At 40.4% G+C, this 13777-nt stretch overlaps 1 protein-coding gene across 1 annotated transcript in view; it reads left to right on the forward strand.

The window, feature by feature from the left end:
- Nucleotides 1-13777, forward strand: part of LOC142094899 (arf-GAP with SH3 domain, ANK repeat and PH domain-containing protein 1-like) — a 111450-nt gene that overhangs the window by 48311 nt on the left and 49362 nt on the right. Inside the window, exon 2 of the mRNA XM_075177505.1 lies at nucleotides 9524-9596. Within this exon, the coding sequence (XP_075033606.1) occupies nucleotides 9524-9596 (73 nt within the window). The remainder of the gene's footprint in view (nucleotides 1-9523; nucleotides 9597-13777) is intronic.

Below are 13777 nucleotides of genomic sequence, written 5' to 3' on the forward strand. Positions count from 1 at the left end.
TGACAGGGTAAGGCAGAATTAGCAATAGTGTTAGAACTCTGTCTCTCCTCTCTGTAGTACCCGCTGCACAATTACTCTGCGAAAAACATTATCCTCAATTTTTTCACATGATTTATACAGGTGCGTCTTATACTTGGGAGCATCTTATACATGGGGAAATACGGTAGTGTACATTTTTGAAAACGTTTACTTGCTCCATTGACAGTATGTGCTCCATTGACTTAAATGTCAGTACTTTCCCCATGTAAACTAATGCATAATGCCTGCTGTGAGTTGAGACTATTTTTTGCCATTATATTTGGCATTACTGTGGCTTTAAAGACACTTTTTTATCCTCAATACCTGCCAACTTACTATGCAGCTAAACTAATAGTGACTACAGATATAACTTCTTCTAATTCCACGTGCTGTGCAGTAGCTGTAAGTCATTTTAATAAAGCTGACATCATGCCCTCTCAAAATCCTCCACCTGCCCCAGTGCTAGACACCTGGGTTGGTTTCTTCTATAACAGGAAGTCCGGGAGTGTGGTTTCCCTCTGCAATAGCGAAAACCAGCAATGACGGGTACCTCTATGGGGTGGGTGGCACAAAAATAAGTGTCGTCGTCCCCGTCCCCCCCCAGACGATACCCAACCTACAATACTGGAGATCTTCCCATCCCCACAAGGCTGTGAGGTTTTTATGCTTAACATCCTTGGATATATCGGAGGTCCCATTATCATTGAATAGAGGCCTCTAAATCCTTTTATTACAAAAGCGTAAAAACATACACCATAAAAAGTTTCATATATTTTTTTTTAGAGTTTGTGAATTCCAGGTGGGCACAAATTGTGCCAGCAAAATGTACAAAATTTTGCAGGCAAATATATAATGAGGCAAATTTTCCACTGAATACTTTTGCTCCTCTCTAATTATAACTAAACATTGTAAGCTAACGCTCATTAGGATTTTCATACAGCAAGCTCCACATGGATTGTATTGTGCGTGTGTGATGTGCTTAGATGCATCTGCTCAATAGCAGGAAATTATGGCAGCTTTTGGCAGCTGTACACTCCGGTACTGGGAAGGGAATCAAGAGTGACTGGAAGTGTTTAGGTATTAATTTGTGTACTTGGAAAATCCTTAAAAACTTGGTCTTGGTTTTCCAAAGATCGTAGAGGTAATCTGCAGGCAGGAGTAGCTAGATGGAGGGAGGACACAACATAGGCAAGACATAGGCAGCTGATGGAGAAAGAGATTTTCAAGCTATGGGGTGGATTTAATGTCTATGCTGTTAGCTAGTTCTATGTTTGGGTGTCACAAGTGTTGGGTCAAAGGATACATCCCCCTCCCTCCTTAAGTGTTATGCTCTGAAGAGCCAAGTGCTTTTGGTTGGGTGGTTTCTTTGGTTTCAGAGAGTTGAGTTCCAGCCTCACGTTCTTATCTGCTTGTCCCGCTGACAGAAACTGTGGCCCGGTTAGAAGCCAGCAACATTTACCCAACATAAACAGTGTAAAGTGGGACACGTTAGCATTGTTTGACTAACGCTATTGCTGACTCTTACTTTCCACTCCTCAAGACTGCCCAGATGCAATAATCAGGGCTTCTGGAAACAGGCAACCTGACCTGAGCATAAATGGAACAGATTTTTATTAGTATCTAAATGGACTGTGTTTCTTATTAGATTTCACAGCATTGCAAATTTGGTGTCTGCATTCTCCATGTTTCAGATGGTGCACAAGGGCTAAAATTTCTTGCACAGAGGTGGGGTACAACTTTTTCTTAAGTTTCCTTTCCTGGTGTTCGGAATGTTGGGAGGTATGTCCCATTCACCGGAAATAATGATTATTTTGAGGGGAGGGCGTAAGGGTGACATAGTGCTACAGGTTGCCCCCACCATAACATGTCCATGCCACTTTTGTAGTCTGTCCCAATCTCAGATTTGTAAGGTGTGACCAGATGGGCATACTTTGCTACCCAAAGTCTGTTGAGGGAATAAGGATGAAGGGATGTTCTTCCTGCACAGTTTATCTGGCTTTCGTTCTCACAGTCAGTAACCGACTGTTACTGATCACTCCTACTGGTGTCGCCTTGCCACCAGACACTTGCCGACTGGGAAAGCCAACTGCGCAGTAGATGTAGGAGAATCTGGCTAACGCCACTAGGCTGTGGATCAGGACTGCTGGGTAGCAGGTAGAGCATTGGCACAGAGACGATGAGTTCAACACAGGACAGCAGGGGAACAGATTACATCAAGCAATGATGTTTATTTGCTTACAAGGACCATTACACACTAGTTTGGTGTATTAGTGATCATCCAGAAGTATAGATGGTATAATACATTACATGGTCAAACAAAGCTCTTAATATACTGTTTCTGACACACACATGTTGACAGGGAGTAAACGAGCCCCATTTCCTAACTGGCACCACAACGTCTGAAATATTACATATAATTATTAGCATCATGATGTAATATGTTCTCTAAACTTGGATGTAAATGCAATTTAAACTTAACAAAATGTACATCAATCTGTGATTTCCTAAACTACTTGCTGCTTGGTTTTCTATCTCTCTAAGACACAGGTTGAAAGTGTAACGACCCCCTCCTGTGCATTCAGGCTAAAAGATGTCTTGGTCACTCACAAATGAAAAGGCCTAATTTGCATTGAATTTAATTTCTAACATTCTTACAAAAACACATTTCCTTCAATATATGCCTACTGCATAGGAAAATCAATACATTTGTAATAAAAAAAAAAATCAGTACCTTTTGCAATAATATACAGTGGGACACTGTACCGCTATTTGAAATAAATGTCTACAATAAGTTATTTATATGTTATCCAGCCACAGAAGGTATACTCCAGCAATTTCATGTATATTATTCAGGTATTACACAACTCTTAATATAATATATTTATGTTAAATAATGGCTTTATTTGTTCTTATAGCAACTGTTATTTTATCCCATTATCAGCACAATTATGATGTGTGATCATGTATGTAATATGGTGTCAGCAATGGGAGGGCCTCTCTTACTTCTCTGCCACAATATACAAATGTAAACAATCCCTTCTTTTCTTTAATCATCAGTCTGGTATCTAGAACCTGCGTCCTATGTACAGTGTGGCCATAAAGCATTGCCGTTCCAGTAAAAACAGTCTAAATTACAATAAGAAACTAAAACTAAATGTGAATATTTAAGGTTATGTATAAAAGTGAGAATCTGCTGGTCCGTAGTTTAAATGATATTTTGGGGCATCAGCTTTTTCGCATATGTGTCTGTTTCTACGGGAAGTGAATAAACCTACAAGTGAAGATTGTGTCATCTGTGGAGAGGTTCAATATTTTGCATCTTCTGAGTAGGGCTGATCAGGACTTACTGAACGCAAAAGTAGGTATAGGTACAGTTCGGTGTGCTACGTTGTCCCCTTTAAGACACAAATATAAGCATTGTAACATACCATATGTTTTACAGATTTGTCCCACACCGAAAGGATCATCATTATAACAGTTTGACTCAGCCACAGCTTGACTCAGTGCTAAATATATACTATATGTACTGCTATTTATAAACAAAAGGAACTTGTGACAGAGTAAAGTATTCTGTACGTGGATCCTAGGTTTTATAGTCTATTTTTAACTTTGTCAGTGCTATGAACCACATAGTACTGTAAGTTAAACATGAAAATATTATATAACTGTACACCTGACGTACTAGGGCAATTTTATTAGTAAATTAAAGATGATTTAAAGAGTAACGCCACCTTTTTCATAATATTAGCATACCAATGTCACTAATTCCTCTCTGATACAATGCCTGATGTCTGGAAGGATTTGCATTTAGAATCCCCTGACATCGGAGATGGTGGGGCAGACACACTAATACCCCATTCATACTGCACCAAAATCCCGGGTTTTTCCCGGGGCGAACTCAAATGACCCGGGTCTTGGTGCAGTATGAATGGTACAAGTCAAAAATCCCGGATCTAAAAACCCGGGATTTATCGAGGGGTAATTCCCGGGTCGGACCCGGGTTGCCTGCACTATGAATGGTGCAACCCGGGTTTTTCAACCCGGGTTGCACAGAAAACAAGATGATTGGCTGTCTGCTTGTCTCTGGAGGATTTAAAGCAGGAGAATACAAAGAATGTATATGAAAAGAAGGGCAGTTTACAGAAATTTTATTAATGGCTATTACATACATAAATATACCATTGGGTATACATGATTGGAGATATATAGAGAAGGCATACCATCACTATTGTACTTTTTTATATATATAATTCATGCTAATAGATAGAGTATATTTCCCTTTAAAGGTTACTTGTCCTGATTAAAGTGCAGTGCTGTGTATTTATTTGGGTGTCTGATGTAGCTGACATCCCACATTACAGAGGTACAAAGTCTGGGAAATACTAGTTGTGTGAAAGGAAGCAAAGTTCAGGTTTTTCTGCCAGGATTTAAACACTGGAGCAGCATCCAGTCTTCATTTTTCAGCCAATGAAAACTGCTCTGGTGATGACTCCCACAAATTGCCAGGGCCCAGACTTGTGCAGTATGAATGGGGTCAACCCGGGAAATTCCCATGTCCGAGGTGCAGTATGAATGGTGTTTCTGAGCTAGGACGCTCCGAGCCCCTGCAAAAACCCGGCTTGAAAAACCCGGGATATTGTATGAAAGTGGTATTATACTGCTCCAGTATACAAACGTTGTTAGTTGTCCCAAAGATATTTTAAAACGGGTTAGACTGTTACACTACTTATTGGTAACTATACAAACGAACATCACGACCACTGTAACTTGCCAGATTGTAATGAAGTCAAAATTATAACTTGGACTGTCCGACCCCGTGCTCCAACTCCAGCTCAAGATAATATCACCAAATGTATGGTCTTTATTTAGTTCTCATCTATACAGCATGAAAGTGATTATATGCTTAAGCTTTTCATACAGCAGCTGGCCTATCATTACTAGATGAATACATTACTTTTTTCATAGGTATCCCCCCAAAACACCCCTTCACATTACAGGTGACCCTTATGACACAGGTGTCATAATCAAGAAAATCCACATAATTATGCAAAAAACACATCCCATTGAATACCTACATATGCAGAACATTTCTAGCAATACACTAACTGTTATGTAGTTGCATAAAATAAAACGATAATATCAATACATCATCATCACCATTTATTTGTATAGTGCCACTAATTCAGCAGCGCTGTACAGAGAACTCACTCACATTAGTCCCTGCCTCATTGGAGCTTACAGTCTAAATTCCCTAATGCGCACACCCACACAGACAGAGAGAGACTAAGGCTAATTTAATAGCAGCCAATTAACCTACCAGTATGTTTTTGGAGTGTGGGAGGAAACTGGAGCACCCGGAGGAAACCCACGCAAACACAGGGAGAACATACAAACTCCAAAAATAAGGCCATGGTTGGGAATTGAACTCATGAACCAATGCTCTGAGGCAGAAGTGCTAACCACTAAGCCACCGTGTTACCCATTAAACCTGGTTTATTATACTGTTTATGTGACATGAGGTTTTCTATCATAATATACCTCACTATAAAACTGCAGTATATTGGCTATATGGGGCACATTGGCTATGTAGGGACATGTGAGGCTACATTGTAGGTATATTTGCTATCTAGAGGCAGGTGAGCCTACATGTAGCATATTAATTACAGGGGCAAACACAGGATTTCTAGACTGGGATTTCCAATTGCTTCATTTCAGAACAAAGGGGGGAAAAAACACTTTCTCCTACAGATCATCTCTGATCTCCCCTTGAATTAACCCCTTGCATGATTTGAGCCAATCTTGACTCCACAAATGATTCTCTCCCAGATCAAGGATGATTTCCTTCCAACTCGTTTTCCCCCAGATCTTGTCTGACTCTTCTTGATACTTCCCCCAACTTGACTAAAGTAAATTGACTTTCCAAAAGTTCATGTCAAACCCACAATTGGTTCATCCCCGGATCCAGTGTGACCTTCCCGTTGATACCCCTCCATTTTCCTCCAACGCATGATACCCCTCATTTCCCCCCAGTGCATTCTCACCAAGTCAGATTATGGTTGCCAGTTGAGCTCCTCTTTCTCTCTCTACAGTATGTACCAGTGGTGAGGACATGGAACAGACCAGCTGAGGCCTCTGCTGGCCAGGCAGTCCTCTCTGGTTCCATGCAAAACTTGAGCATTTCACACTTGAGTGACTAATCTCTGCCAGCTTATCCAAGTGCAGTGATTCACTCTGATTCACTGCCAGACTGTCTAATTTGATGAATGGCCATGTGTCGTCGTCGTCCCCCCCCCCCCCCCCCTCTCAGGCAGTAACACCCAGGGCAGTCTGGCCAAGATAAGATTGGTAAAGGGGAACCAAGGAGGCGAAAAGTGTAACAGTCCTGACTTCTACTGATTTCCGAAAGATTGGGACAAAAGCCTACATGCCTGCCTGGTCTACCTGGGGGCATGTGAGGCTAAATGGTGGCATTTGACTCTAGATATGGCAAATTGACTATAGGGGAAAATTTTCCCTCAAAAATGTAATTTTTTACCATATGGCACATGCTGTAAAAAGTAAATATTTTTTACCCCATACCATGCATTTCAGGTATGCATTTTTTAACAATAAATTGAGGCATTGCTTTGTTGCTTTAGTAACATACTTTACTTTCTGTGCCCTGCATTGCATGAGTAAATTAATGTTGAGATGTACTATACATACATATTTTGGGCTGACATGTTTACTTTAATGTTTGCCACTAATTCAGTACACTCATTTTGCACCCCACAGAGCTGTGGACCTAATCCTGCTCAGTTATTAATTATAGTGTACATTATTTTGCAACTGTTTATATTATTTAACAAAAAATTAATACTCATCAATCATAAGCATTATTCTAACTTAAAACATGAAATATTTCTTTAAAGGTTGTGAAACATCAGGGGGGCACTTTGTCACTCAATGGTTGACTCCCAGTGGCTTCAGCAAAGCATAGCATAGGTTAATGGGAATTCTGCATTGTGATTCTACCGTGTCTCACAGACAAGAATCCAGAGCGGGCCAGTTATTGGATTGGGAGTCCCAAAAGGATGTCTTTAATTGCATCAAATCTGATATTTACCCAGTCTGTTTCTTGTACCCATCCCCCAAGATACACTGTACTGCTGCCAGCCTCCCAATGGGCACCACAATAATTGTTCAGAGCTTTTACATTACTAACAGTCAGAACCTTGGGAGCATCAACATTCTGCAGTGTACTCTAGAGAAGGCTCTGTTTCGTATCAATAGGCATCGGGTATACAAAACGTATGGGTTTCAAGGGTGAACAAGTTATTGCAAAGGTAACATGGGCAATTCCTTTTACTGAAAAATAAAAATCAATATATATAATAGTATCATTTTATTTTTTGTAAAATAAAAAAGTGAGAATCGTGATATCTCTATGGCTTTGGTGCTTTATCACTCTAAGGTTTCTACTTGTTTTTAAGTGACCTATTTAGACATGAGATGTATCTGGCGACAAATCATTTTTCAAATGGAGAATGGGAGAATTTTGGCTTAATAATGAAATCTTTCATATGCTGTAAATCTATGTCAGTACAGATGACTGATGTCTAAGTGACTTCATCACTGGAAGCAGAGCAAAACCAATTTCAATTTAAAAGCTCCTCCCACTGATATAACACTCTGTGCCAATTGTACTGACATTACGGGCCTACAAGGGAAAATGCCCATTATAAAATTCCATATGTTAGTGGTCATGGAACAGCCGCCAAAACATGTGCTGAAAAATGTTGATCTGTGTGCTGCTACCAGAGAAAGGATAGAGTTAGAGAATAATAGACATGCGAGACATAGCACCTAAGACGCAGAATAAAATTCAGTGTAAGAAGACAAAGTTGAATTTCATTCTAAATATGTGGACAGAATAAAGGGACTACATTGCCATTGTGAACAAACGTGAAATAGCAAACTGCCTTGCCAATCTGAAAAAAAAATAAAAAAATTGTAAATCTGAACCAGCAGCCAGAAAACATGATCTATTCTGTGTATAGTTGTTTACTCTCCCGGAATGTCAGGGAGATTCTCAAATTCTAGGAGTTCTGGATTCTTGAGAGAGGTGGGCAACCTTCCACATCCTACCCACTTTCCTAGTTAAGTGGATGCGGGAAGAGTTTGATGACGCAATTTACAGCAATTTGCGTCACCTGGCCCCGTCCCTGCTGCGTGGTGGCACAAATCACAATGTTGCGCTGTGGGAAGGTGGGGTGACAATAGTGCAATTTGCATGGTCATGCCTCCTGCAGTCGGCATCAGGAGCTCCAGAGGGGAGATACTAAAAAGTTGGCATGTATGGTCATGTGATATCTTTGCAGTTGCATGAAGCGAGAGTTTTAAGAAGTCATTGGTGAAGTAAAAATCAATTGTTGAAGTGTATTGAAGACCAAATTTAAATTCAAATAAATCAGATCTAATCAGATCTAAATCAGATCTAATCTGAAGGAGAGCCAGAAATGGTGGACTCAAGGAAACCATGGAAAAATGGATTTAACAGTAATCGTAATATCAAAGGATTGTCATAAAACATCCTATGAATAGTATCACTCCACAAACAGTGGCTAAATGTGATAGTTTGTATGTGGATTGGTGAAGTCAGACATGGGAACACGAACAGTGATGTCACAGAAAGGGACACATTAGGTGATGCCCCATTTCATAAGCCCGCACCCCTTTAGATTTTGGTCTTTTGGAAACTGGGACTGTTCCTGAAAAGCTGACTATTGGGATGCATGTGTTGCAATTAATGAACGCAATGTTTCTGCTAATTAATTGTACAAATAAATGTTGGCAGGTTAAATAGAATATCTTCTGTTACTGCACCTTAGAGCTTCACTAACACAGCAGGCAGAGGAGGAAAGGATAGGAGGCTGTGTAACATCTTTAATGTTTAGAGCAATTAGGAAGTGATAAGGCAAGAGGGGTGTAATTTTTCTTTAGGGAATGGAAAATTATAGGACTATCGAATCTATCTATATACACTGGCAAAATCTGTGTAAATACATTAAGAATTATTGAACATATTAAACTCTTTCCTATGCTTGATATGTTTAAGTTTTTAATTGGGGGTATTATAGGAGAAACATTTTTTTTATTGGCCAGTTCATGGAATATGAAGAGGAAGAAAGATCATATATAAGCCCCTGACAGCAGGTATTCTAGCTATATTAACTGTCTACCCCATCTTCATATACGTATGTAGCACAGCTCAACTTGACACCTCTTATAATAATGGTGTGCAAATATAACTTGGGAAGAATTCTGCTTACAGATGGACTTCTAGGCAGAAGGTAAAATTAATGATCTCAAATATTGTTTCCCCCCAGTAAGAAATATTACTCTTGGTTCATTACACTGTCACCAGGTATCTGTAATAAAATATATTTATTTTAATCCAAAGTGACACATTCCCATTACATGTGCACATAATTTATCATAATCCTTTATCTTTTTCACCTTCCAGACCCTGGACGCTGACCGAACAGTTCTCAACAAGATGAAGAAAGCTGCTAAAGCCAAACACAGTGCAGGAGAAGGTAGGTTAGACATTTTTGTTTGTGCTATAAAATGCTATATATTTTGTGTGCTTTGCTTTTCTCTTGTGCGCTCTTGTGTGTACCTGAACACTCTCTCTACATCAACTGGCGCCAAGGAGAAAGATCACATATTTTTCACATATGATGAATGGCTTGTACTGTACCTATATTTCATAGTTGTCTATGCCAGAATTATTGGAAAAACTCCCAGAATGCCTTGAGAATAGCCAATTCTCTCTAAAGGAAGCTGTACAGTCCTCAAAGTGGGTGGAGACACCTCAACAAGCCCCACCCACAAAAGTAAACGCCAAGGGCCTGTAGCAGAGTTGAACGCACACCCATCTGCATAGCATACATTTTGTGATTTCACACTGTGGGTGCCTATGCAGTGTTGCACACATCCACACACGTGAAGAGGCGTGACAGGTGAACGAAGAGGCTTTGTAAAGTAGGCTGAGTACATTAGGGTGTGTTTGGGGAATTGTGATCTGATGCAGACCTATACGCAGAGACAGATTTATCTTTTTATAGTTATATTATTTTCACCAGTCTAGAGGCTCTGAATGCGGCATTATGTCTAATCTTTCTCCCCCGTCGTTCCTCTACTGCTGTGCCTTTCTGCAGAGCTCTCCATTGGCTACCCATTCAATCCAGAATACAATTCAAGCTGCTTACCCTCACCTATAAAGCCCTCTCCCTCCTACATCACCGACCATGTTAAGAAATACCTCCATACACGCCTGTCCTCTTCTGTCACCACCTCACACTCCTGCCTGCCGGCCTTTGCCCTCTGGATCTCTCTGCCCACCTGACTAGACTCTCCACCAACCTCCAATCTATCAAGCTGTCCCACAAAACTTACCTATCCATGCTTGCCTACCCTGCCTTATACTCCCTCCTCATGCTCCACCCACCCATTCCCTCCACCATCCCTATCTAGAATGTTAGCTCTCACAAGCAGGGCCTTTTCCACCTGTCCTCACCTGCTTGTCCTCATGTAAAGGTTTCTTCATGTTCTAAGCTGTGTCGTCCACTATTGTTTCTTTCTCTTGCTCCAATATTTATCTGTGTTATGTTCTATTTGTGTAGTGCTGACTGTACAGCGCTGAGGAATCTGTGGCGTCCCATATATAAACAATGTTGTTGATAATGATCTCCAGTGCTTCTGATTATCTGATTACGATTTCACCGCTGAAAAGGCTGGGTTTTTTCTTCGTTGATCATGCATATATAAAAGGATTTCTTGTGTGTATTTACAAGAAATAGATGTTTATACGTTCATGCGTACGCAAGAAGGATGGTTATTATATGAAGCCTAAAGGCAAATGAGTCTCTCTGTTTTATGCCTACCGTAAACCAGGTGCATATAGTACAGATACAGAGCTGTACGAGAAACACACTTTTGCATTTTGAGCCATAAATGACGCACTAGTTGCGTCCACCTCTGCATCCAGCCCTATGTGATGATGTGATATGTGTCACCATACGCCCAACCCAAATCATGTCATCTAGCCCTGCTGATATCTTCCTTTCATAACCTCTCCCAGAAAGAGTAGGTTATATTTATAGCAGGTTTTTTTAGCCAGTTATCTGTATTCGACCATGGTCATGAACTGAGCTTCACTTGGCTTAATTTCTCACAAGCACAACGCAAATACAAGAGTGTTTTGTTGTGGCCAACTATGGAGTCTTGTCTCTTTCCATTGATCCGCAAGTGGCGTGTGAGATATATGTTGCTCCTGACATCCATTCGCATCTTGTCAAATAAGATTCATGGTCTGCAGCTTCCACTCAGCCCCTGCTGAGATATTCTGCTGTGCTCATCTCTCTTCAGTGCTAGCGCTGACTGTATGTGGGCAGGAAGGGCTGGCTGATCAGAGGGTGCATACTGTGATGTAACGTATAATCTACAGCGTTACAGCAGTGATGTGTGCTGGACTGGAGGCAGTGCTAGGTTTTTAGGTCATTTTACAGCCAGCAGCTTGTTCTCTTAACTTGCTGTTCTGCGGTGGATGCTGTCAAAATAATTACTAGATACATGTCGGTCAGTGAAGATTGCTAGCTAAAGTACAGAAAGCTGTGATCCAGAAGTGTATGGCACATTTTACAGAACAATTAAAAGTTGCCCATCACTGTAACCAGTTCTCATACATAGACTTGAATAGAGTCGCTGCTTAGAATATGACACAGTGGCTCAGTGGTTAGCACTTCTGCCTCACAGCACTGGGCTGTCAATTCCAGACCAGGGATTTATCTGCGTGGAGTTTGCATGTTATCCCTGTGTTTGCTAAGGTTTCCTCTGGGAGCTTTGGTTTCCTCCCACTCTTTAAAAATCTACTGAAGGTTAATTGGTTGCTGACATAATTAACCCTAAGTTGTGTCTGTCTGAGTGTGGTATGGGATTTAGACTGTAAGCTTATATGGGGCAGAGACTGATGTGAATAGCAAAATATTCTCTGTACTGCGCTGCAGAATTGGTGGCGCTATATAAATAAATGGTGATGATGATACAGAGAATAGTTCGCCATGCCCCCAAAGAGCTTGCAGTCTGTGTGGGGGAAGAAACTATAGAACAGTGATGGGCAACAGGTGACCCCTGTGTGTGACACCATTCATTAAAAGGTTACAATAATCTAGTATGGAGAGGGCAAGAGCCTGGATCATAGCATAAGTAAAAGGAGACATTTTTGCAGTAGGTTTTAGTCACCGATGTGATGCAAGAGAAAATAAGTAGCAGTCTTAGTGGGAGCATATTCCCATTATCTGTGTGAGATTTTTGAGACTTTAAGGAGCATATTCAATTGTTGGCGAAAACGCCAAATATCTCGCAGAGCGCACACTATTAACATTATTACGGTAATAGTGCGCATGAATACCGAAATTACGGTAGTTTTCTCGCTGGATTTCAGCTTGCGGCTCCCTGAGCCACAAGCTGAAATCCAGCTTACTATTACCGTAATAAAGGTGATAGTTTTAACGCCACGGGAATTCAAAAAAATTGAATATGCCCCTTTATGTGCTGTACACATGAAGCGATTTGTGAGGTTTTCAGAACTGTGCTGTTATTTGTAACTAAAAGACTTGGTGCTTGAGTCATTAAGGAAAGTAAGGCAAAAAAAGGAGTAAATGTTCTCTGGGACAAACCATGTTACAATGCAAGGGGTGCAAATTAGTTTATTTATTTTGCACATAAGTTAAATACTGGCTGTTTTTTTTTCATGAAGCACACAAATACTGGATAGCTTTATATTTACATTGAAATTTCAAATTGATCTAGGACATGTCCTACCCCAACTAGAAATCTGTCCCCACATTTTACATTAACTCCCCCCCCCCCCCCTCCAATGCAACATGTTTTGCCCAGGTGCAAAGTTACTGCTTTTTTATGCTTTGCGCTCATTAATGACTCAGGCCCTTAAGGTTTAGAATGGCATGTGTAATAAACATCATTCCAAAAATGTGATCGTAAGGAACTATTTTATTATCAGCTAATAATATATTTGGTGGCTCTGATTGATATTGATTGCTAAAAAACACAAGGGGACTTCATAGGGGGTTTTAGCAGAAACTAGTGCTGGGTGCTGGTTTAGTTTATTTTACTATACAGGTCTTACTGTTGTCAAAGCACCATATTATTATTAGTCCATATTGCCTGCTTTGAAGTTGGCGTGTGTGCAACAGTCTGTATGGAATCAGGTCACCAGATCATAGGAATGTTCAGAACATTTCAGGATGTGCTTATCTTGTGCGAAGCAGTGATCTGTCCACCAGATTTTTTGAGAACAGGGCTGGGTGTTACCAGCATGTTAGGATGGGAAGTCACATACTGACAGTCAGTGGAAGGAGCAGAGGCTTGTCTACATGAAAATAAGTTCATACATCCAACTTGTCCGTTCTTCTTTTAGAATATAATATAGTATGAACACTTGTGTGTTTTAGTATTTTTTTATGGTAGCAATTCTACTAAAAAAAAAAAACTGCCAGCAGAGTACTTATCTACCTGATTAGAATGTGCGCTGTATATGCTTTATTAGCATTTCTTAAAAAAATAAAAATAAAACATTACCAGCCCCATTATGTGTTGGTCCTAATCTGCTTTCAGCGCAAGAGACAAGGGATGGGACATTGCTTTTCTTTTCATTAGAGAAGCTGCTGCAGTCAGCTGCATTGTCTTTACTAAG

This window comes from Mixophyes fleayi, chromosome 6 (genome assembly GCF_038048845.1).
Source record: "Mixophyes fleayi isolate aMixFle1 chromosome 6, aMixFle1.hap1, whole genome shotgun sequence".
Lineage (NCBI taxonomy): Eukaryota > Metazoa > Chordata > Amphibia > Anura > Limnodynastidae > Mixophyes > Mixophyes fleayi.